The sequence below is a fragment of the Echinops telfairi genome, unplaced genomic scaffold, assembly GCF_000313985.2.
Source record: "Echinops telfairi isolate 266 unplaced genomic scaffold, ASM31398v2 ScPeMD7_8;HRSCAF=38, whole genome shotgun sequence".
Lineage (NCBI taxonomy): Eukaryota > Metazoa > Chordata > Mammalia > Afrosoricida > Tenrecidae > Echinops > Echinops telfairi.
The window spans coordinates 17859777-17882902 of NW_022103905.1; the positions used below are offsets into that span (position 1 = coordinate 17859777).

Below are 23126 nucleotides of genomic sequence, written 5' to 3' on the forward strand. Positions count from 1 at the left end.
TTCCAGGGAGAGGCCGGGGGGTGGGGGGCTTGCACAGGGCAGGTGGAGACCACAACTGAATTTTGTGCACTGAGAAGCCTCCTGGTGTGTAAACAGCCAAACAAGAAACATAGCTCTTCTTTTCAAAGGGCCTCTCCTTTTAGACTGGACGCAGGGGAAATCTGTATGGCGTGCCGTCTCCCTCCAGATTTTCCAGAAATTCTTGGTCAAAGATAAGAGCTTCCTCATAGAAACAGGTGGTGAGGGCTTCCGGGAGGGGACGAGGAATGAAGGGTGGGGACTTCCTCTTACTCATTCATTCTCTACTTGAGCAGGTATTCAATCTGGCTTCCCTTCCTGTCACGGGATGGGAGGTGGCAATTGATCCCAGCCCCATTGGCTAGGGCCCTAGGTGGGTATTTACTGAAGATATTTGTCCAGAGGAGAAATACTTTTTTTTTGCTATTAGTTTGGAGTTGAGCTTGATGTTCCTATGAGCGTGGTCAGATTTGTTTGTAACTGAAAACATTTTGTTCTGTCCAAGGACGCCGTCTTCCCCCTCCTTTCCTGTGCCTCACCTCTGCCTGGTCTTCATTTCATGAAGATGTCCTGGTGGAAGAGGAAGTTCTCCCTGCAGTCTTACCTGGGGGCCCTGGCTTGTTACATGCTGCTAGCCATTGTGGCTCTGAGACTTTCTCTCCGATTGAAATGTGACTTTGAGCACCTGGACCTGGAGTCCAAGGACTTTCAAAGCCAACGCTGTAGGAACAACTTGTACATGACCCTGAAGCTGCCAGCAAAAAAGTCCATCAACTGTTCTGGGGTCATTAGAGGGGATGAGGAAGCCGTGATTCAGTCTCTCCTGGAAAACCTAGCAAGCAAGAAAAACAGGAAGCCTTTCACCGACGCGGACTACCTCAACCTGACCCACAACTGTGAGCACTTTAAGACCCAGAGGAAGTTTATAGAGTTCCCACTGAGCAAAGAAGAGTTAGACTTCCCCATTGCCTACTCCATGGTGGTCCATGAGAAGATTGAAAATTTTGAAAGACTGCTGAGAGCTGTGTATGCCCCCCAGAACATATACTGCGTCCACGTGGATGAAAAGTCCCCAGAACCATTCAAAACGGCCATCAAGGCGATTGTCGCATGCTTCCCAAATGTCTTCATGGCCAGTAAACTGGTTCCAGTGGTTTATGCCTCGTGGTCCAGGGTGCAGGCAGACTTGAACTGCATGGAAGACTTGCTCCAGAGCCCGGTGCCATGGAAATACTTCCTGAACACATGTGGGACAGACTTTCCCATAAAGACCAATGCCGAGATGGTCCAGGCTCTCAAGGTGTTGAATGGGAAGAGCAATATGGAGTCAGAGATGCCTACGGAGTACAAAAAATCCCGCTGGCAATATCACTATGAGATGACAGACACGCTGCGCAAGACCAGCAAGATGAAAGACCCTCCGCCCGGCAATTTGCCTGTGTTCACAGGGAATGCCTATATCGTGGCTTCGCGAGATTTCGTCCAGCATGTTTTAGAGAACCCCAAATCCCAACAACTGATTGAGTGGGTAAAAGACACCTACAGCCCCGATGAGCACCTCTGGGCTACCCTTCAGCGAGCACCGTGGATGCCTGGCTCTGTTCCCTACCACACCAAGTATGACGTCTCGGACTTGGCTGCCATTGCCAGACTGGTCAAGTGGCAGAATCACGAAGGAGACATGAGACAGGGGGCGCCTTACCCACCTTGCACTGGAATCCACCAGCGGGGTATCTGTATTTATGGGTCTGGGGACCTACATTGGATGCTACAGACCCATCACCTGCTGGCCAACAAGTTTGATCCAGCCGTGGATGACAATGCCCTCCAGTGCTTAGAAGAGTACCTGCGCCATAAGGCCATCTATGGGACTGAACTCTGAGACATTGGACGAGAGAATTGGCAATTCCTGCCAATTGTCCATGCAAACATGCTCAGAACTTGCAAATGCTCCATGCAAACATGCTCAGAACTTGCTGGGACAATGTGCGACTGGGAGGCCAAGGCTCTGGGATCGATGGCATTCCCCAGGGACAGGGGACTTCCAGTGGAGTGTGCGTAAGTCAATCCCAGCTGGTTCTGCCACCCCGATTGCAATAGCTCCTCCACAGACTTTCTCACGGAGAATAAGAACCTTTGTTAAGTGGGGAAGCCAGGGAGGGCAGTGGGGTAGGCGACCCTGGGTTTGGGATGAATGCAGAGTCAGCTTTTCCACTCTGTGCAGATGCCCTTTCTAGTCATGCCGGCCATGGAACGGAGGGCGCTTCACTAAAGGAGAGTATAAAACCAAAAACTGATAGGAGGAGAGCCTTCAGTTTGTACTGTCAACCTTAAATTAAGTGACTTCCGATTCAAAGGCCGACGTTTGCTTCTTGTCTAGTAAGACAAAAGTAAGGTACATGAAAAATTAATAAATAGAGAGAGAAGAAAATGTGTGAGGTTTTTTCCTTCTATCAGCGACCTTGAAAATCCCTGATGGGTGGAAGCCACTCACTGTTATGCAGAAACGGGGCCAGCCACGTTGAATGCTCAGCCAGTCCAAACGAACGGGGACAGAAGTGGATGCGCTTGTCAATCCGTTGGATGGCCCGTGCTTCCTTCAATGCAGGCACAGCTAACATTGTTAAGCTTCCATAACAGTGATATGAGCCATTTAGATAGAGGCACTGATTCTTCATCCAAAGTGGAATTTTAATGGCAGGCGATGGTGGGCTGGGGGGAGGGGTGGCACCCTTAGGAATGATACTGGGAAATGAGAATAAACTGGGGCTGTCTAGCTAAACCATGATGTCCGGTCACTTCACGTTTTTTGACCTTGAGTCAAAATTCTCATTTCAGTATGTGAGTCAGAGGATCATTATTTGTAGTTTGTTGGTGAAAGAATACATTTCCTTCTTTGTGGTGAAAGAATCACATGTGGGGGTTACAGTGTATGTGGCTGGGTGATGTGTGGGTCCAGTCGGTGTATGCATGGGCTATGATGTGGGGAGTGAGGGTGTGTGTGCTTAAATATTGCCAAGTGCGACAACTTCCTTTCTGGATCTCCAGCGATAATGGTCAGACATTTGGACTCGAGGTCATCTGGTTCTATGGTGGCAAGGGATCCTATATGACATGTAGACTATAGCTGATCTTCTGCACACAATATGCTCAGCAAAAGAGACTGACTTACAAACCAGCTTGGCACGTTTGAGTGACATTCCCATTAATATGTGACATCTTCACGAACATTTATCTTCATATCTGACTGTGGTCCCATGAACCTCATTCTCTGACCTTGGGCTCCATTTTCTCCACAACCCATGTGCCTTGATGTTGGACGCAGTATTTTGTGTTGGACTGTGTTGGACGCAGTATTTTCTTTTGGAAAATACTATGCTGGACGCAGTCTTTTCTTTTACAAGATTGTACTCCTGTGGTAAATGCCTTACCTGCATTGTAAATGAGTCTTTTTGGCCTCGCTCTTGGCCCCACCTCAGAAATGACTGATGGAAGGATCTCCAGTAGAAGTGCCCTGTAGAGTCTGTTCCCCTGGAGTCAAGGTAATCAGGAACCCCATAATCACTAGCCCAGGTGACAGCCTTGGGACATCCTCTGAGGTGAACGGAGGCTGTGGACAGTGGGACCCCAAAGCTGCTTCCCCTGAGTGCATGTGTTTGTTTTGAAACAAGAACCTGGGTCCCTTTGACCTCGTTGTCCTTGTTTAAAATAACAGACTATTTCAGGTCAATAAAATGACTAAAATAAGAGGTTGTAACTTTGGGAAGGAAGTTCCTGGAACTTTCCAAGCCTTAATGTTTTCTCTACAATGAGATTCAGGTGTGTGGAAAGTGCTCTTTGTTTCACAAACCATTGGAAAGGTTGACTCTCGCCCATGTTTACTTAGGGTATTTTAGATACAATTAAGCCAACACATCTGTTGATTTATCCTCCCTTTAAGTTTTCTCTATTTATTCAACGTTTCTCTGCAAAGAAACATTCTTATGAATGAATTAAGGAACAGCTATGTTTGTATTACCTCTTAAGGTTTGGATTTCCTCCATTTGGTTGACTTGTGGTCTCCTGGAGAACATTGTTTTTATTTACATCAAAGCCTGCAGATGCCCGTCTCCTCAACCTCTCAACTTGGCTAATCACCATCTCCAATTTGATGGGCTCAAAATCAAACTCTTAATTTTGATAAATAAGCCTCTTCCATGGGCTTCCCCAGCTCGTTTGATTGGCAGCTACATGCTTCCAACTATTCAAGACCAAAACCCATTCCTTGCCTCTTCCACCTTCTGGCGGAGGCCAGCTTTCCTTGACTTGTGGCCCCATCACTGTAGCCTCTGTCTCCATGGGGACATTGCTCTCCCCTCTTTCTCTGTGTTAAATCCTCAGAAGGCTTGGTGTGATGGCCTTTACAGCCCATCAAGAGGATCTAGAGGCCATCCTCCCCTTCTCCACATGCCCTTAACTTAAGATCACCTCTGCATGGAGAGTGTTGTGTAAGGTAACATTCACAGATTCCAGGGATTAGGATTGATCTCTCTAGGACCCATTATTCACTTCACAAAAGAGTGCTGGGGGCATAAGTGGTTACACTTTGGGCTGCGAACTGCAGGGCCAGTAGTTGGAAACCACCAGCCGCTCCACAGCCACTTTACTCCGGAAAAGTTACAATCTCAGAAACGCACAGGGCAGCTCTACAGTACCCTGGAGAGGTGCTATGGGTCAGCGTGGACTCGATGGCAAGGAGAGAGAGTTATTCATCCAACCTCAGCTAGTGAGAGTGTTGTAACATTGGCTCACATGCCCTTGGTCTTTGGTAACTTCCTGACTTTGTGATACAAGAAGCCTTTCCAGGTGGATTATATGCATGCCCCAGCATTCACTTTTAGTTAGGAGTTCCTGGATGGTACAAAGGCTAGACTACTAACCCAAAAGTTGGGGGTTTGAACTCACCCAGAGGCCCCTGGAAAGAAGGCGCTGGTGATCTGCCGACAGGGCACAGTTCTACTCTTTGCCATGAGATCAGAACCGACTCTAACAATTTTCTGCCTGTGGTTTTCACCTCTACTTAGCCATTCTTCCAAGGTCCCTTGGGGGTTATTTTGTTGTTTTGAAGTGTGAAATGGTATTGATAAATCATCATTTAGGGATCAGGGATACCCGTTGGTAGTCACTGAATCAGAGCCCAGGAATTTATTTGTAAAGAGTCTTTCTGATGGGGATTGAGGTGTGTGGGTGACTGCCCTCAGTATTATATAATAGTCCACGCTGAATCTTCCTTCCTGTGCCTCCAATTTGGGGTTTTGTTGCTTTATTGGTTTTAGGTCTTGAGGGGGGGTGATGTCAAGTGATGACAGAGGGAGAAACGCATAGAGCACACTGATTCCATGCACTGGCCAAAGGAGCAGTGTTGCCAATGACCTTCTAGAAGCAGGAAGAACAATGTCAAATCCCTGCCCAGGGACCAATTTCTTCTGGGAATAGGACTTTATAAGGTTCACAGAACCAGAGAATAAGAATTGAGCTATTCAAGAGAGAATTCAGTTGACAAGTGTTTCCGCGTAATGCTGTCTAGAGCTAACCCCACTAAATCCGTTGCTGTATGTGGCCAAGTTCTGTAGGTCTTGAGAGGTGAAACTGCCCTCAACTCAGGTGCAGACTCGATCTCTGTACCAGAAGCCCCCATCCCCATCCCCAATGTCCTGTTTTTACTACAGCGTGCACAGATGAATGAATTTTCACCAGATTAGAGGGGTTTTAAAGAGCGGATCAACAGCATAAAGGTTACAAATTCATCCTGAGGTGGCCTATAAAGTATCATAAGATGATGACAAGCTTTGTTCAGAATGATAGCAACGGTGTTCCAACGAGACAGTTGTATAAGACATACATGCTGCGGCACTAAAGTAACTTGGGCAATGAAAACAAGCAAAGGTTTGACAAATGAGCCCGTGCATGTTATTTCAGGTCAAGCACTACACATGCCAGGTATTTTTTTTTCTAAAGTTTTCCAACACATCTACTAGGAGTGAGATGGGTATGACAAATCCAACCTACCCATGGTGGAGCTTCAATAACTATCAGTGCTCGGTCAGTTTTGTTTGACCTCGGTCACTCACTAGCCCCTCTCCTCATCCCTCATTGCTTTTGAAGTAAGGGCCAGACTTCATGTCATTTCATTCAAAAATAGTTTAATAGTAGGCGTTGACTTTGTCCCACTGGGACCTCACATGGACATAATTTTCTCCAGGGAAAATATAAGTGGTGAGTCTTGTTTATTTAGAGATGCCCAGAAAATTCTTCAATAAATGATGCCAGCAAAATTGGATCTCTCTCTGCAGAAGCATCAAACAGGACCTCCCCCCACGTGCAAAAGGGAACTCAAGATGGATCAACGAGATACGGGTAAATCACAGAACAATGAAGATCTTCAATGAGAAAGTAGACAAACTTATGGAGCCTATAGTGGGCATAGACACATTATACATAACCAACGAGGCACACCCAGGAGAACACAAAGTAGATGTCTGGGATCTTATTAGAAATAAGACACCTTTGCACACCCAAAGAATTGATCCAAAAAGTAAAAAGAGAACCCGTAGCCTGGAAAAAAAATCTTTGGCAATAGCACAACAGACAACGGACTAATCTCTAACCTCTACAGAAAATTATAACTCCTCAGTAAGAAAAATAACCCAATTAAAAAGCAGGCAAAGCACATGAACAGACGATTTGCCAAAAATGGCGAACAAACATGAAAATATACACACGATTCTTCGCCATCTGGAGGATTCAAATCAAAGAAATGATGAGATGTCACCTGACACCACCAACAACAGCTCAATTAACACAAAACAAGAAAACAACAAATACTGTAGGGGGTGCCAAATTTCATACACTGTCGGAGGGTCTGTAAATGTCTACAACCATTGTGGAACGTAATATGGTGCTATCTCAAACAATTGGGAATAGGAATTTCATACAACCTGGCAAAATCTTTGCTGGGTATATACTCTAAAGAAACAGGAGAGGTAGCCCTAACAGACACATGCATTCCCACCTCGAGGGCAGCAGTGCTCAGGATAGCAAGAAGCTGGATGAATGGATAAGAACACTTTGGTGTATCCACTCAATGGAATATCATACATCCCTGTAAAGCAATGATGGAGCCAGGAAGCACCTCCTGACTTGTATAGATCTGGAGATATGCTGAGTGAAGCTGGTCAGCCACACAAAGGGCTAGTCTGGTATGAGACCACTTCCAGAAGGATGAAAACCAAGACACATATTTGCATAATAAAGGGAACAGACTTAAGAGGTGTTGATGTGGATGAAAAGGAGGCCGGAGCAGCTCTGGAGGAGGCTGGAGAAGAAAAATCAGAGGGCCTGGCGGGGTGAGGTAGAATACTGGTGTGGGTGGGGTGGGGTGGGGTGTGAGAAATAGGAAGGGGAAGAGAGTGCATGCTAACAAATTCCTTTATTCTCATATTTTATGGAGGCCTCCCACTGGTGGGCTAGAGATGAGTCTCAATCAAATTCTTATAACCAAGATTAATCCCACAATATCCTCCCAGCATAGTGCTGCCTTAAAGTGACCTCTTACAAGCACATGGCTGATTGCTATCTGGCCTGCAGCTTTATCTATAGGAGCAGACATGTGGCAATTGCTCTTTCTGTTCAGGGGACAGTCACTCCCCCTCACCTGCCTCCAGCACTGGTGTTAGGTTGCTTCTTCAAAGAACTCAGGAACCTCTGAGATTAGGGTACACCCCACTTTGCTATGTATGTGGTTCTGTGTAATTAGAGGGGCTTGCATGCCTGGAGAGTATATAAGATATTGTTGAGAATACAATCTCTCTCTGCTCTGATCTGGTTCCCGAGGCCATGGTGGAAGTGAGCACCCCAACACGTTGCTCTGATCTGGTTCCCGAGGCCATGGTGGAAGTGAGCACCCCAATATGTCTGTCTGTCTCTAATTTCTTCCCTTCAATTCCACATTGGTCCCTTTGGACCTGCCTGGATGTGAGGCTGGATCTCGCAGTTTGAGACCCATGTGGGGGAGCAGGGTGTGTGTGAATGAGTCATCTGAACTGTTTAGCACAGAGTGGATGGTCTTAAAGGTACACCACTCAATTCACAATAAAAAATAAAGACGGTCAGATAATTGGAAATGTCTGAAGGGCAGTTTGCTTTCCTGTGTTCTTCATTGATAGCTTTTGGGGTTCTACACTCCGCTTTTCTGACTGAACTTTTGGTTTTGGAAAAGTAGAGCCAAGCTGGCTCTTAAGGAACCCTGGTGGCATAGTAGCTATGCATTGGGCGTCGATCCTCAAGGTCATTGGGTTAGCAGTTCGAAACCACTAGCTATTCCATGGGAGAAAGACGGGGCTCTACTCCATAACAGTTACTGGCTCAATCTCACAGGGGCAGTTCTACCCCGTCCTATAGGGAATCTATGAGTCAGTGTCAACTCAATGGCAGTGAGAGTAGATGAGTGGGGCCTTGGTCCCAGCAGTAAAATTCAGCCAGTTCCCACTGGCTCAGAACTGACACCTAATCTTTTCTTGTTGAGTTCAGCAAACAGTCATTTAAATGGCACTTGTCATCAGGGTTATCTCTAAGTTGGGGTGCTGAGAAGGAGCCCAAGGTGAAAAGCATAAATTTACATTTCTCACTTTTGTAACAGTTTTATTGGCCTTTCATGCACATATCATACTCTTTACTCTCCCCTGCACCCCCAGGAAGTTCAATTTATTTGGTGGGCACAGGAGAGGCAGGGCCTAGGGCTTCCCAGGCCTCCATGAAAGCAGGGCCCACCCTTTGTCCCAGGGGCCATGGTTGGGGGTGTATTTGACTTGGCAGGTATCTGGGATGAGGCGCTTCTCAGTCACCATCTCCTCAAGTTCATCGCATTAAACTTGGTTAAGTCCCATTTCTTGGAGATGTGGATCTTCTGGTTCCCAGGGAACTTGAACTTGGCCCTTCATAAGGCCTCAATCACTTGCGCCTTGTTTTGAAGCTTGGTGCGGATGAGCATGATGACCTGGCCAAGGGGGACTCTAGCCACTCTGCCTTGGGATCTCCCCAAAGCACCTGGCATCTCAGTTTGGAGTCTAGGTTAGGACTGCAGAAATTAGCCAGGCCACAGCCACCGGAGAGCAGCAGAGGGTTGTCTGCAAGGCCCCTTAGAGCAGCCTCTACATGCCAATAGGCGGCATACACTACCGAGGAGGCTTGCTGTTTGCAGCCATGGTGCACTGGCCCCCCTGGAATGAGGATGGTCAGCTTAATTGGCTGCAGCTCCTTCCTCTTTTGTAACATTGAACTGCACCAACAGCTTCTTCTAAGTGCCTGTAGTAACGTTCACTCTGTCCCTAGGTCTAAAAAGGTAGACAGAACTATGCTTGTCATATTTATTGGTTCATTTAATAAAACTTGTTATACTTTTGATTGAATACAGTTTTATACCTTCACATGGTACTTCAGGAAACAAACATGTAACGTAGAGGTGCCAAACCAACCAGACACACTGTCATTTGTTTCAGCTGTGTCATGCCCCAACTCCCATGAGCTACCATGAGTGAATTATGCAATTCCCGAAAGAGTTCAAAGAGCTAAAAAATATTGTCAGAACAATTGCTGTAAATTTGCAGAAGTGGAAAGAGATTTTTCAAAAATGAACATAGTATATGTAACCACTGAACGGTGGTAGAATTTTTGCCTCCCCTGTGAGAGACCAGGCTTCAATTCCTGGGCAATGCAGGGAGGACAAAAGCACCCTCCACCCATCAGTAGAGCCTTGCATGTGGCTGTGTTGCTGAACAGCTTTTAGCAGAGCTTGCAGAGCAAGGGAGACTCGGAAGAAAAGCCTGGAGATCTGTGAAATCAGTCAAGGAAAAAGTGAAGATGAAAAACCAGTCAAGGAAAACCCTATTTACTTGTGTATTGAATAGAGATTGAGTCATTAGATCATCTTGAGGTTTAATGCAGTTTCGAGTCTCTGATCTGTGAATCTCATTGTGTGGCCCGGAGTTGATATTGGGGCTGGTCCCATAACTCCACCCAAGCTCAAAGCCATTGAGTGAAACCTGATTTATAGAGTGACCCTATAGGACAACAGAATGGCTTCATTGGGTTTCCAAAGCTATAAATCTTTCTGGGAGCAGAAAGCCTCATCTTTCTCCTGAGGATTGGTTGGAGACCGACAGGGGCAGATCTACTCTGTCCTGTAGGGTTACTATGAGAATCAACTCAATGAGAGTGAGTAGCTTTGTTTTTATTTAAATTCCATGTCTCACTTTTTGAGGCTATGCCAGACTTTTCCAAATGAGTGCACCATTTTACATTCCCACTAACAATGCGTGAAAATTTCCACACCCACGCCAAACATTTCTTTTCTTTTCGAATAGTCATTCTCATGGGTGTAAACCGATCTTTCAGTTTTGAGTTGTGCTTCCCTGATGCCTGAAATGCTGGGCTGCTTTGTGCCCTGTGAGTCATTCTTGACAGCAACATCTTCTTGCCGATTCATCACCAAGTTCTATCAATTCTGCCTATACACCATATTACAATTCGAAGAAGATGAACTTATGTAGCACAATTGCATAACACAAAGCTGCAGCTATCTTCTGAAATGCATTCTCTCTTCTTACCACCTACATCAAATGGCCTTTAGGCAAACGGGAGTGGCTGGACACCGATGGATGTCAATGCTCTAAGTGCTAATCTATTGGACACCCTCGTCCCCCATTCTTGGGAAACCTCACAGTGGAATAGAGTTTGGCTGTGTCTCTAGAGAGGTCACTGTGCATTATCACAAAAAGACCAGCTTTCATTCTTAGTTCTGACGATAGATAAATGAATGATTTATGGCCTCGTGGGAGAGTAGGAAGTGGTATAAGCTCTTGCAGGGACCCTTCGCTATAATTCCAGTAACGCCTGAGTAACACAATGGGAAGTGTCAGTCATGTGCTGCCCATGAAAGTGATTGAAACTGACAGGACAAAGTGTCAGGTTTTGATACACGCATCTCTACCCAGGCAAAAAATAGAGGCGCGTGTGGTAGCTCGCCTGAGTATAAGATCTAGTTGTGACAGGTGGAAGATATTACAGATCCTAGGCATTCCACACTGGTTACCTGAATGAGTCCTAGGAACACGTGAGTTTAATTAGACCAAACAAAAACCTGCTCTCTCATAGAAATGGCCTCCAGCTCAACACTGTGAGTACATCTTTCAGTGCAAGTCACCCAAAGATAACAGAAGTGCAGTCAACAGAAAAGTCTGGATTGAGCTACCTCTGACAGTTCTGCTCTTGTCAGCAATTGTCCAGTCTGTGTCCAAGAGTTAATGCTATTCACTTAGGACACCATTCAGACCACCCTCATCTGGATGCTGGGTCCTGGGGTCGTCTTGCCCTTGTCCTGTTTAGACTGAATATTCTCTTTAAATGAAAAAAAAAAATGCAGTAGAATTGAAAATTTTAAAAAATTTGTGGACAAAATTCACTTTTTTCTTTTTGAATTATAAAGCTAATTTTAATTATAGAGCTAATTTTAATTATAAAGCTAATTTTAACTTTTAAGAGTTAATGCTATTCAAAGGTTGTCAGCAATACAAAATAATAATTCAATAAGGTATAACGCACTCTCTCTTAGGAGAAACATGCCCTTATCTTATCTCTGCTCTGTTCTTAGAAAGGTATATATTCTTCCTGATACACATATATTAAAACATTATAGACATCTATTTTTTATCATGTACCATGATTCCTTTGTAAGAGGTCAAAATGACTCAGAGATATAGCCGGGCTTAAATTTTTAAGTCTGAGTAGGAATTAAGTGGGATAGAAAAGAAAATCGTGTAACCCAAGACAAAAAGAGAACCCTTCGACCCAGCTTTGATTTTCTCGAACTCAAGTGGAGCAGGTTATGTGATGGCAAACGGTGAGAGGTAGGCCGAGCGCACATGGGAACGGTTACAGACTGGATTTCAAGGATGAGAGTTTCGTGTTCATCTGAGTCAAGCAGACAAGGGCACACTTGAGTGACCCTGTAGGAGGTCACGATTGCACCCTGTAGGCTAAGCCAGTTAACCATAACTCTAAGACACTTACCACCTATTGGCCAATACACTGCTTAGTTTTGCCCTATCCTTCTGTCTGAGGCACTCTGGTGGCATGGTAGATTATGTGTTGGGCTGCTAACCGCAAGGTCAGCATTTCAAGACCACCAGCCACTCCACAGGAGAAGGATGAGGCTTTCTACTGCCTTAAAGATTAGTCTCAGAAATCCTCAAGGAACAGTTTTATCCTGTTCTACAGGGGTCACATGACCCACAATCAACCTGGTGGCAGTGAGGGTTTTGCGTTTTGGTTTGACTACACTTCTGTGAGAGTTCAGTGCGTGTAATCACTCACAGAAGGACATATTTCTAAGAAATAATCATTCTAATTTCTACAACCCCTACTCTACAGACTTGCCTCCTAGTCATTATGTTGAACCTTAAAAAGTCTTTCATTTTGAATAATTACAACTAACACAAATTCTAGTTACAGAATGAAATTTCAGAACTGAGGGGCCTGGGAACTTAACCATATCATTGGTGCCCAGTAAAAAATTTTTTTTTAAGATTAGGAAACAAGAAGATCAGCAGAAACCCAGCAGTGGAGGTCCGATTGCCCATAGAAATGCTTACAAATTTCCCTGGGATGGGAGCAATAAGCAAGGGCATTGTCTGGTGGACTCTGGTGAAGCTTTTCTGCTAAAACTTTGATGTTTTCAAAACACTCTTGTGATAAGTAGATGGTATCTTCTCTGGCTCTCTAGAAAATCAACAAGCAGAATGCTTTCTTGTTGGGGGCTGTTGAATCAGCTCTGATTCATAGTGAGCCTAGCACAATAGAACTAGCACTGCTCAACCCGGTACCACCCTCACAATGACTATATTCGAGCCCATTGTTGCAGCCAGTGTACCAATCCATTGAATGAATGGCCTTCTTCTTTTTCTGCAATGACTCTATTTTACCAAGCATGGTGGCCTTTTCCAGGGACTGGCCTCTTCTAACAACCTGTCCAAAGTATGTGAGATGATCTAGACGTACTGGCTTGGAGGAACATTCTGGTTATCCGCCTACCAAGCTAGATTCGTTTTTCTCTTCTGGTCATCCACAGTATTTTCAATATTCTTTGCTAACACAAATCAAATGCATCCGTTCTCCCATCTTTCCTGTTCATTGGCCAACTTTCACTTGGGCATGAGGTGAATGCAAACACCAAGGCTTGGGTCAGGTGCACCTTTGTCGTCCAAGTGACATTCTTGTCATTTTCAGGAGGTCTTGCCAAGCGGATGTGCCCAATGCAATCCCTTGATGGATTTTCATTGACTGCGGCTTCTAAGAGCACAGAGTGTGGATCCAAGCAAAATGAAATCCTTGCCTTGTCTTTTCTCCATTTATCATGAAGTTGGCTATTGGTTCAGTTGTGAAAATCTTTGTTTTCTTGACATGAGTTGAGATTCATCATGAGGGCTGCAGCCCTTCATCTTCCACAGCAAGTCTATCCAGGCCTTTCGGCAAGCAAGCTTGTTGGTACGTCTCCCTCTAATCCTGATGCCAACTTCTTCTTCATATAGTCCAGCTTCTGATTATTTGCTCTGCATACAGAGTGAATACATATGGTGAGAGATACAATTCTGAACATTTCCTGATTGTAAACCATGTTGTATTTCCCCTGCTCCATTCACACAACTGCCTCTTGGCCCATGGACAGGTTCCACATGAGCAAAATGAAATGTTCTGGAATTCATGTTCTTCTCTATGTTATGCATAGTTTATAATCCACACAGGTGTCTTTGCCTGGTCAATAAAACACCAAGAAACATTTCTTTAGACCTTTCTGATTTCAGCCAACATTCATCTGACTTTAGCAATGCTATCCTTTGTTCCATGTCTTCTGAATCCCGCTTGAATTTCTGGCAGCTCCAGTTGATGTACTGCTGCAACCATTATTGATTTATTTCAGCAAAATTTTACTTGCATGTGATATTAATGGTATTTGATAATTTCCACATTCTGTTGGGTCACCTTTCTTTGGAATGGGAACAAACAGGGATCTCTTGTAGTTGGTTGGCCAGGTAGCTGTCTTCCAAATTTGTTGGCATAGTCCAGTGGTTCTTAACCTGTGGGTCGCGACCCTTCTGGGAGTCGAAATGACCCATTCACAGGCACCACCTAATACATCCTGCATAGCAGATATTTTCATTACGATTCCTAACAGTAGCAAAATGACAGTTATAAAGTAACAACGAACATAATGGTATGGTTGGGGGTCTCCACCACATGAGGAACTGTATGAAAGGATCGCAGCATTAGGAGTGGGGCACCCCTGGCATGGTTGAATGAGTACTTCTAGTGCTTCATCAGCTTGTTGAGACATTTCAATTACTATTCCGTCAATTCCTGGAGCCTGGTTTTTGCTAATGCTTTCAGTGCAGGTTGGACTTCCTCCTTCATGATCAATGGTTCCTGATTATATGCTACCTCTTGAAACGATTGAATGTTGACCAGTTCTTTTTAGTAAAGTGACTATTCTTTCCATCTATGTTTGGCACTTTCTGCATCATTCAATATTTTGCCCATAGTACCCTTTAGTATTACAAATTGAGGCCTGAAGTTTTCCTCCCATTCTTTCAACTTGAACATGTTATTCCCTTCCGGCTTTTTAACTCCCCATCTTTGCACACTTCATTATAGTACTTTATTCTTCTGGAGCTGCTCTTTAAAAATTTCTATTCAGCTCTTTCATGTCCCAAAAAACGATTGCTATGACCGTTGTTCTTGGCTGATCTGCTTCTGCTTTGATCAGACCACTTCCATCTCTTTGTATCAATGACTGTACTTTGCATTCAGGATTTACAAAATCCCATTTCATCTCGTTACAATTCTTCCAAGAAATGCTTCAAGATCTTGATTTCACTTGTTTAAAATTTCCATTGAAAGCTCCATTCTTATTTGTAGCTGATCTTGGGTGCAAGTTTCCACACCCATCCAGTGGACAGTTTGGTCAGCTCTATTTTCTGTAAGCTGAACCGATAGTGATAAATATAGTGTTGGCTATTGTTCCTGTTAATTGCTGGTCCTCTTCAATTATGGCAAGAACAAGATTTTTTCCTCACAAATTAATGCAGTTTGTCACTATGGATTTTATCTTCAATATCATCTTGTCCCTTAAAATGAGTTATCCACACGTGAAATGCCAGGTTGGGACACTGTTCCCATAAGCTTTTGGTAAAGCATCAATGCTTTTCATTATTCTTCCACAGAAAAATCACCATAAATTTGATGTTTGCTTTTACTTTAAACAGAATATACAGTATATTGTTCTGCTAGGGCAGTGGTTTTCAACCTTCCTAATGCCACGACCCTTTAATACAGCCCATGTTGTGGTCCCCCTCCGCCAACCATAAAATTGTTGCTATTTCATAACTGTAATTTTGCTGTTATGAGTCTTCTGACCCCCAAAGAGGTCGCGACCCACAGGTTGAGAACCGCTGTGCTAGGGGCTCTTTTCAAACTCACATCTTCTCCTTAGTGCCTCAGATAGATCCTGTTCAGATGTAACGTACAGGTTTAAGTTGGTGCAAAAGAGGAAAATCAAGAATCCATTTTATCCAGATGACAAAGTCTACATATAACCTCCTCCCTGGGGGACGGACAGCGAAATGGGTGAGGGAGACGTCAGATGGTATATGATATAAAATAATAATTTGTAAATTTTCAAGGGGGAGGGGGGAGCGGGGAGGGAAGGGGAAAAATGAGGAGCTGACACCAAGGGCTCAAGTAGAAAGCAGGTGTTGTGATGATGATGGCAACATATGTACTAATGTGCTGGACACAAATGATGTATGTACGGATTGTGAAGAGTTGTATGAGCCCCTAATAAAATGATTATAAAAAAATCCATTATCTTTACTTTCTACATAATTTTTTCTTTCATGATCATTTTATTAGGGGCTCTTACAATCCATACATCAATTGCAACATGCAAATTTGTACACAAGTTGCCATTATTTTCTAAACATTTGCTTCCAACTGGAGCCCTGGGTATCAGCTTTTTTCCCCCTCTCCTCCGCTACATAAACTTTTGCATGACCTTTGACAAAGTCAAGGCTCAATTTGTTCTTTCAGGGTTATGAGCTAGAACAATGCTGCCTTACATAAAATAACGTTGTTTACTTTCGTTTCAGGTCAGACTTTAGCTTTGATCCCACTTAACTATACGTGATTTTTGAACTTGGAAAAAGGGGACTAAGTACAGTATAAAAAACACTTCATTTTAATAGGTTTATGAGAAGCTTTTGTACTGGATTGCATCTAACTGTATTATTTGTCAACATAAAAAAGGCGACCTTCCCTAAGCATCCTGAACTAAAGTTGAATTGGGGTTGACCACAGACGGGAATGCCAATAACCTAGTATTACTAAATGACCAGAAAGCCAGCTGCCATTAAAAAGTTGGTCTTGATTGCCCTACTGTCAAGTGCTAAAATCGTCTGGTGACTGACATTCTCCCTCTTTGATATCAGCCAGCCTTAGATTGGTAAATAAGGATAATTTTTCCCTTAAGTACGTACATATATGACAAGTGCAACATTTAGTAAGGCTTTTAATGCAAAGTCATTGTGATCGAGAACAGTGTTCCCTCAAGTGGGTGATGCTCGCGCCTGTGGGGGTTACAATTCAGGCAGCGGCGAAGAAGGCTGATACTCTTCTTTGTAGATTATAAGCTATACAAAGTACAAGTTTTTAACCAGTAGGGGAACACGGAGTAATTGTTTCTGAAATGGGAGCAGGACAAAGAATTTTGGGAATCTAGGATAGAGTGGCTATTTCAAAAAGAAGTTACATATCACATAGACAGACATTTTATGTTGTTGGGAATAGGTTTTTAATTTTCCCTGGCTATAGAAGTTGTCTAAAGGTGATTTTTTCCCCAAGTTTTGTTATACTTTGAATGTTTTGGTGTAAAAATCTTGACTTTTCACCACAGTGATTTCATACTTATCCTTTTGTGACGGACATTTCACTGAGCAGGTCCTCCACATTCATCCATATGTGGTTCTGTGGATTTGCCATTCTTCTGTTACTTGGTTTATCCACGCTTCCATGGATTGGCATTTAGGTTGTTTCCATGTTTTTGTGAATAGTGCTGTGATGAACGCGTACTAATGTCACAGCTCCTAGTACTCCACGTTATACAGCAAGTAGTGAGAAGGCTGGGTCATCTGGTATGTCTAGTTCCAATTTGAAAAGAAAGTGCCAAACCCCTTTAAATAGCCCCACCAGCAATCTATGTGTTTCTGTACTTCAAATACTTTTTCTAAGTAAAACAGTATTTTCTTTTGTCTTTACTGACGTCATCAATTGATGAAACTAGCATGGCTACTGAAATGAACGCATTTTTCTAACTTCCTTTGCAAAGACCATGATGCTTAAAATGCTGATTACTAACAAGGCAAATGCAGAGAGACAATTTTATTAATGGTCACCAGGTGAGTGAGAGTGTGTGCGTATGAGAGTCGGGGTGTTTTTAATGGGTACTGAGTTCCTATGTGGGAAGATGTAAAACTTTTGAGAATGGTGAGTATAAATAAGGTCACTGGATTGTATATATTTTATCACAATGAGAGTACAGAAATGCATATCCAACATCCTCACATTGCTCCGCCAGTTATCACTCAATTTACATTTTAAAATGAGTTTATTACAGAACGTTTGTAGGAAGGCAACAGCTTCTGATTTGTCATTAAAAAAAAGTTCAGTTTCCCATGCTGTATAATAAAGGTAAGAGGTTACAGTTACGAGCTGCTTCCGAGGGGAATTCTGTGCCAGTGTAGCACAGGTGAGCCACTTCTGCACTGCAAGAGTAAGTTAAAGTCTCTTCTAGGCTTCTCCTCAAACAGCGACAAACAGAAGATGGCAAGAGAAAGCCCGTTTCTTTAATCATTCTGTAGTGCTGGAGCCAGTATCTAGAAAACAGAAGAGAAAATAAGCTCAAGGAGCAGTTCCGTTTTAAAGGGAGAGATTTTAAGACTGTATTTAAACACACACACACACACACACACACACACACACACAGGAACTAGTAGTGGTAGTGGCTTGAGGGGTAGGGTTAAAGAGGGGGCAAGGTTCAAGAGGGAAGCCTAGACAAACATAGCTTAGGAACTTAATAATTCTCCGGGCAGAGGGGAAACGACAATGCTCGCCTCTCTAACTCTGAGTGCGCGAAAACTCCAGTCGTACTACATGTTGTTTATGTAACTGCTGTAGAACCACTGTGGGATCCAAGTCCTCTAACTCCTCCTCTGCCCCTCTTTCATACCACGAGAGAACCCTAACAAATCATTAGAAGAGGATTTAAAGATAGGTCTTGGTATTGCAGAGAGCCAAATTCCTGTTTCTCTATTAGGAACTCAGCTTTACAGCAGACAGCTGGCCTTGGGAACAAAATGAGCTTACTTTACAGCAGCACTTCATTTATTTGGCATCACACAGTATTTTCTTAATGATTCAAACACACCTGTCTGTCAATGCCAAACCATTTCTATTGTAATTTGGAGGAGATTTTCTAAGATTTCACCCTTCTGTGCTGCTAGAGATAAAGTACACAAGCGAGGCTTTTCTTGAGCCCTCAGGCCACTGAGATCAGGCAGGAGGATTTATGACTTCTCCTGTAAGCGTGGACATACAAAGAGCTTACATTTTTAAATAAAGGGCACACTCTCAGGGTCTTCAGGACAGCAGCTCCCACGAGTAACCACCTGTCTTTACACGGCTGCTCCAACACCACCAGGGTGCTCGGAACGGGCTTCACCACTTTTGGTTCCTTGTCAGAATGACAGAAAGACCCAAGTACCTGATGACTAAACTATCCTATGCCTAAAGTTCTTTGAATGACTGCTCCTAATCCACCTTGTGAAAGGCACCAATTGTAATTGCCTGAGACTTTGACATCTGGAAGAGACTTTCTTTAAAAGGGGCGAAACGGCTAACTTTATATAGAGAGTAATTAAGATGAGGTTTAAGAAGAACAGACTGTCTTATATGAACAATGGAATACTTAGAAATGTGGGTCTACACAAACACACACATTGCTTTAAAGAAACATACATAAAAGACTAGAAGGTTATATAATGCAATATTAAAAGTGGTCAAGGTGTTACGCAGGATTCTTTATGTTGTGTGATTTTCTGTATTCTACTTTTCTTCAATAATTCGCTATTCCATTTGAATTCTAATACACATACACAAAAAAGTGACTCATCTTAGAAATAAGGGCCTCCTACATTTTTTCTCTCTTTAAAACTCCCATTTTGCAGCACAATGAGTCTTTCTCTATTTTTAGGAACAGATGTGCCTTTGACACAACATGTTCAGAAATTAAAGCATACGAAGGAGCTTCAAAAGTTTCACGGAAAAATGGAATGAAAAGATAATGGGATTTTCCCCACAAACTTTTAGAAACTGCTCTGTATATTCAAAATAAAATTAGCAAGGCAGAAACAACTACCTATAGAACGGAAGCAGAGATGCCAATGTCCAAAGCGGCTAAGGCCTTGGGACGAGTTCCTGGGTCCGTTGTGGAGGCTACATCCGTACCAACACGACAGACAGGCTAGCTACTATTACAGCTGAGCAGGCTTTTACTGACAGTTAACGGCCATCAGCTTTTAGGTAATTTGTTTTTAAAATCTAAAATGCCGAGGTATCCAGTAACACAGAAACCACAGGCTAAACAGTCTCACTCAATCAACACTTCCTTACAGAAAAAGGGGGCTGTGAACAGGCAGATGGACACTGAGTATCTGTAGCGGAAATAAGGAAGACAGGTGTATGTGTTTGCGTATGGTCGTCCTCACACAAGTTAGTGGGGACACGGGGCGGGTTCAATGCAGGAGCGGTTGGAGATCTGGAATTCAGACTCCAGCAGAGATGACGGCGGGTTTCTGGATGGGCGGCTTTCAGACACACAGTTCTTAAAGCTTCATAACAACATGTCACGCGGTTTGGCTTTCACAGTAATTAGATGAACACTTACTTTTACCATCACAGGCTACAATTTTCACTTTATCCACTTTAATAAGCTCTGTCACCTCTCTGAATTCAACATCATTCAAAACAAAAGTCCACACATTATCGCAGAATCTGTACGTATTTAGAGAGCCCTTTAAAACAAAACATTTAGACACACCATGAAGAGTCATTTTCCCCCAAAGCAAATTAAGAGAACCCAGCTACCATGTCAATAATTCTGAACAGTAAATATATGCTTAATTAACGTTTAAGAGTTTCTTAATTCAATCATATCACCTTTTAAAATCACACAAAAACAAACCCTGGAGAATTTTACTAAGGGAAGAGTGGAAGAATATTTTAGTTAGCAGTCTACTTTCAGCACTGTAAAGAGGCTGCAAATTACTTACCTGAAATCTGCAGAAAAGCAGAGGGAACACTTGAGGTGTTTCTACTGCCCTCACGTGGTTACACTGTGAAAGTTCATTTTTAAAAAGCTACATCTTCACTGAAAGCAGCAAGTGATCAAGCTGCAAACCAAAAAGGTTGGTGGTTTGAAAGCACCCAGTGCCCCCAGAGACCAGGGGATGTGCCCCCTGAAAGAGGGCGCCCAGAAACCCTCAGGGGCAGTGCTACTCTGCCCTGTGGGGTGGCTGGGAGCCAAAAGCCACCAACTAAACTTGTATTGTGGGCATCAAGTCTCCACTTTGTAGAAGCAGGGATTGCCTACGAGATGGATTTTAACTGTGGAGCCAAGGCTAACACTCCTTGTCCCACGCAACTGACATTCCCATCGTTAATAAAAAGCTTTCGGGGAATTGAAAGCTTTGGAAAAGCATGTGGTGAAAGGGCGAGGATAGACAGCAAAATACAATGAATACCTGAGGCGGGCAGGCAGACACACCTGTGAAATTTAGTGTGTGAAGCCATTGTACATGCCTAAAAACAGTCCCCTGTTCCTCAAACGGCATTAACTACACCAATATCCCCGTGGAGTGTTATCTGTTAACAGCCGCAATCGGAGGACATCTGATGGCTATGAGTGGCATGCATAAATGCAAGCCATTGCCGTGTGAGACCATGACAGAGTGTAAGATACAGTGGTGTGTCTCTGCCACCCAAGCTTGGTTAGGAAGAAAGATCATTTAATCAAGCGAAAGCTTAGTGTAGCAGTGCGAGGAGGAGGGGGCTGCTGAGCAGAAGGAGCACGGAAGGAGCACTCAGGGAATGGAGGGCCGAAGGCAGACGAGGCTTTCTGAAGTGTCCGTTGAGTCCTGAAGAAAGAGTGACAGTTAGTCGAGGGAGAGTGGGCAGGGAAAGGAAGAGAGCCTTGGACTGGGTTAGCAGGTTTCAAGAGAAGGTGTGAGCAAGCGCTCAGGTGAAGCCCACCACGGAGAGCCTAGGAAACCCTGCCCTGCACTAGGAGCACTGGACGCCACGAAGGAGCTGAAGCAAAGGAGCCGCAGGATCAGACTTAGCACAGGACGTACTTGAAAAGGAACCAGCTCTAGTGTGGTGAGCAGTGAGCGACAAATCAAGGGTCATTCTCAAGTGTGGGGCTCCAGTAAGAATGCTTTCATAGAAAAGTTGGGTTAGGAGGCAAATTACATTTGGACTTGTTCAGTTTGAGATTCAAGGCAAGTCCTGGTGTCTAGGAACAGCGGAGCTTAGGACAAAGCTCAGGAGTGAGAACAGATCAGAGTTAACGAAGGCCACGAAGTGGAGCGGAACTGGTCAAGGACGGCTGTGGAGGCCCTGGGTAACTGAGGAATGAATGAATGACTGGCAGACAGGGAGTCACCAGAGTTAGAATACATTCTTGATCTGGTTCAAGGGAAGAATGGGCCTGGACAAATTAGGAATTATCAATGTGCTGTATCTTTTGATGAAATCATGGAAAATGACAGTTAGATGAAAATAGTGTGGACTCAAAAAGAGACCGAGTTTGCTGTGAACTCGAGGCACGAGGCACGGGCTGGCGGAGCCTGAAGCAGAGCATGCCACTGGGAAAAGAAAACCCAAGAATGGAAGAGTGAGTCCCGATCAGGGCAGAGGAAGGATTTCCAGCGTTTGGACAACAGGCCAAAGACTCTCTTCTAGAGACGGGCACCTGTCAAATGACCTTTAATCTTAACCAAGTAGATCCAAATGAGAAGCCTACATTTATTTTAATGTTACACCACTCTTGTCAATATCATGATGTGGCGGTTTTTCCTTTTCCATGGTTCCTACAATGGGAATTTACACTGAACCATCTGATAAAGCGTTGCCAGCTCCGGCTGTCTGTTCAATGCACACATTGTGCCACGCCTCAGTGTCCACGCGAACAGACCCGCATCTTCTTTTTAAGTTCTCGTCTTTGTAAGCTAGGGTGACGCTGAGGAGGTGGGAGGCACTGTGAAGCTTCTAGAAACCACTTTGTATTTGACTGAGCTGGGTGAAGGTCATGGGTGAAGGTCAAAAGCTGAAAACAAACTTACTGTTAACGAGTCGGTTTCGACTCAGAGAGACCTTATCGGACAGGGCAGAACTGTCCCAGCGGGTTTCCAAGATGGTCACTCTCCTCGGGTGAAGGCCAGAGTTTGAAAACACCCAAGTAGACCTCAGAGAGGGCTCTGCCACTACCCTCAGTGCAGCACATCATGTTGCAGGCACTGGGGCTCCAGTCACTCTCGGGGAAGGCAGCCACAGACACACGCGGACACGTGCAACAATGGAACAAAAGTCTCAGAACAACTCTCTTCTTCTGAGGGGAGGCACTCAGTGCACAGACCATTTGAAAGTAAGTGCCGTTGGGTTATCACAAAACCAGTTCCAAATTTTAATACAGTAGCTTGTCCTCTTATGACGGATACATTTGTAAGGCCCCCAAACAAAAACAACCCCACCATTGTAGTAACCACTGGTGTAAGCGTCTAGATTTAGGAAAACGTCCTTACCCTGAAATTGACTCTGTTCCTGACCCTCTGAGCCAGGGCTGAATTTATAGCCTTATCAAATTGAAGAAGAACTTGAAGGGCGAGTTGAGGAGTGATCTGTTGAGACTG

The 23126-nt window shown here is 44.0% G+C and overlaps 2 protein-coding genes and 1 non-coding gene across 3 annotated transcripts in view; 1 reads left to right on the forward strand and 2 right to left on the reverse strand.

Moving 5' to 3' along the window:
- The first annotated feature begins 577 nt into the window (after positions 1 to 577).
- On the forward strand, positions 578 to 1900 carry GCNT3 (glucosaminyl (N-acetyl) transferase 3, mucin type). The gene has a single exon (XM_004709462.1). It carries the CDS (start codon positions 578 to 580, stop codon positions 1898 to 1900), a length of 1323 nt encoding a protein of 440 aa, XP_004709519.1.
- Positions 1901 to 9176: 7276 nt separating this feature from the next.
- On the reverse strand, positions 9177 to 9309 carry LOC115868237. Its single transcript, XR_004045497.1, has one exon. It is a non-coding gene; the product is annotated as a small nucleolar RNA SNORA70 (small nucleolar RNA).
- Positions 9310 to 17748: 8439 nt separating this feature from the next.
- Positions 17749 to 23126, reverse strand: part of GTF2A2 (general transcription factor IIA subunit 2) — a 12640-nt gene continuing 7262 nt past the window's right edge. Inside the window, exons 3-5 of the mRNA XM_004709463.2 lie at positions 23019 to 23126; positions 20105 to 20231; positions 17749 to 18035 (exon numbers count right to left, since the gene is read on the reverse strand). Coding sequence (XP_004709520.1) covers positions 18010 to 18035; positions 20105 to 20231; positions 23019 to 23126 — 261 coding nt within the window. The 3' untranslated portion in view covers positions 17749 to 18009. The remainder of the gene's footprint in view (positions 18036 to 20104; positions 20232 to 23018) is intronic.

What these genes read in the sequence shown, in the direction of transcription:
- GCNT3 (XM_004709462.1), top strand. Translation starts at nt 578, where the DNA reads ATGAAGATGTCCTGGTGGAAGAGGAAGTTCTCCCTGCAGTCTTACCTG.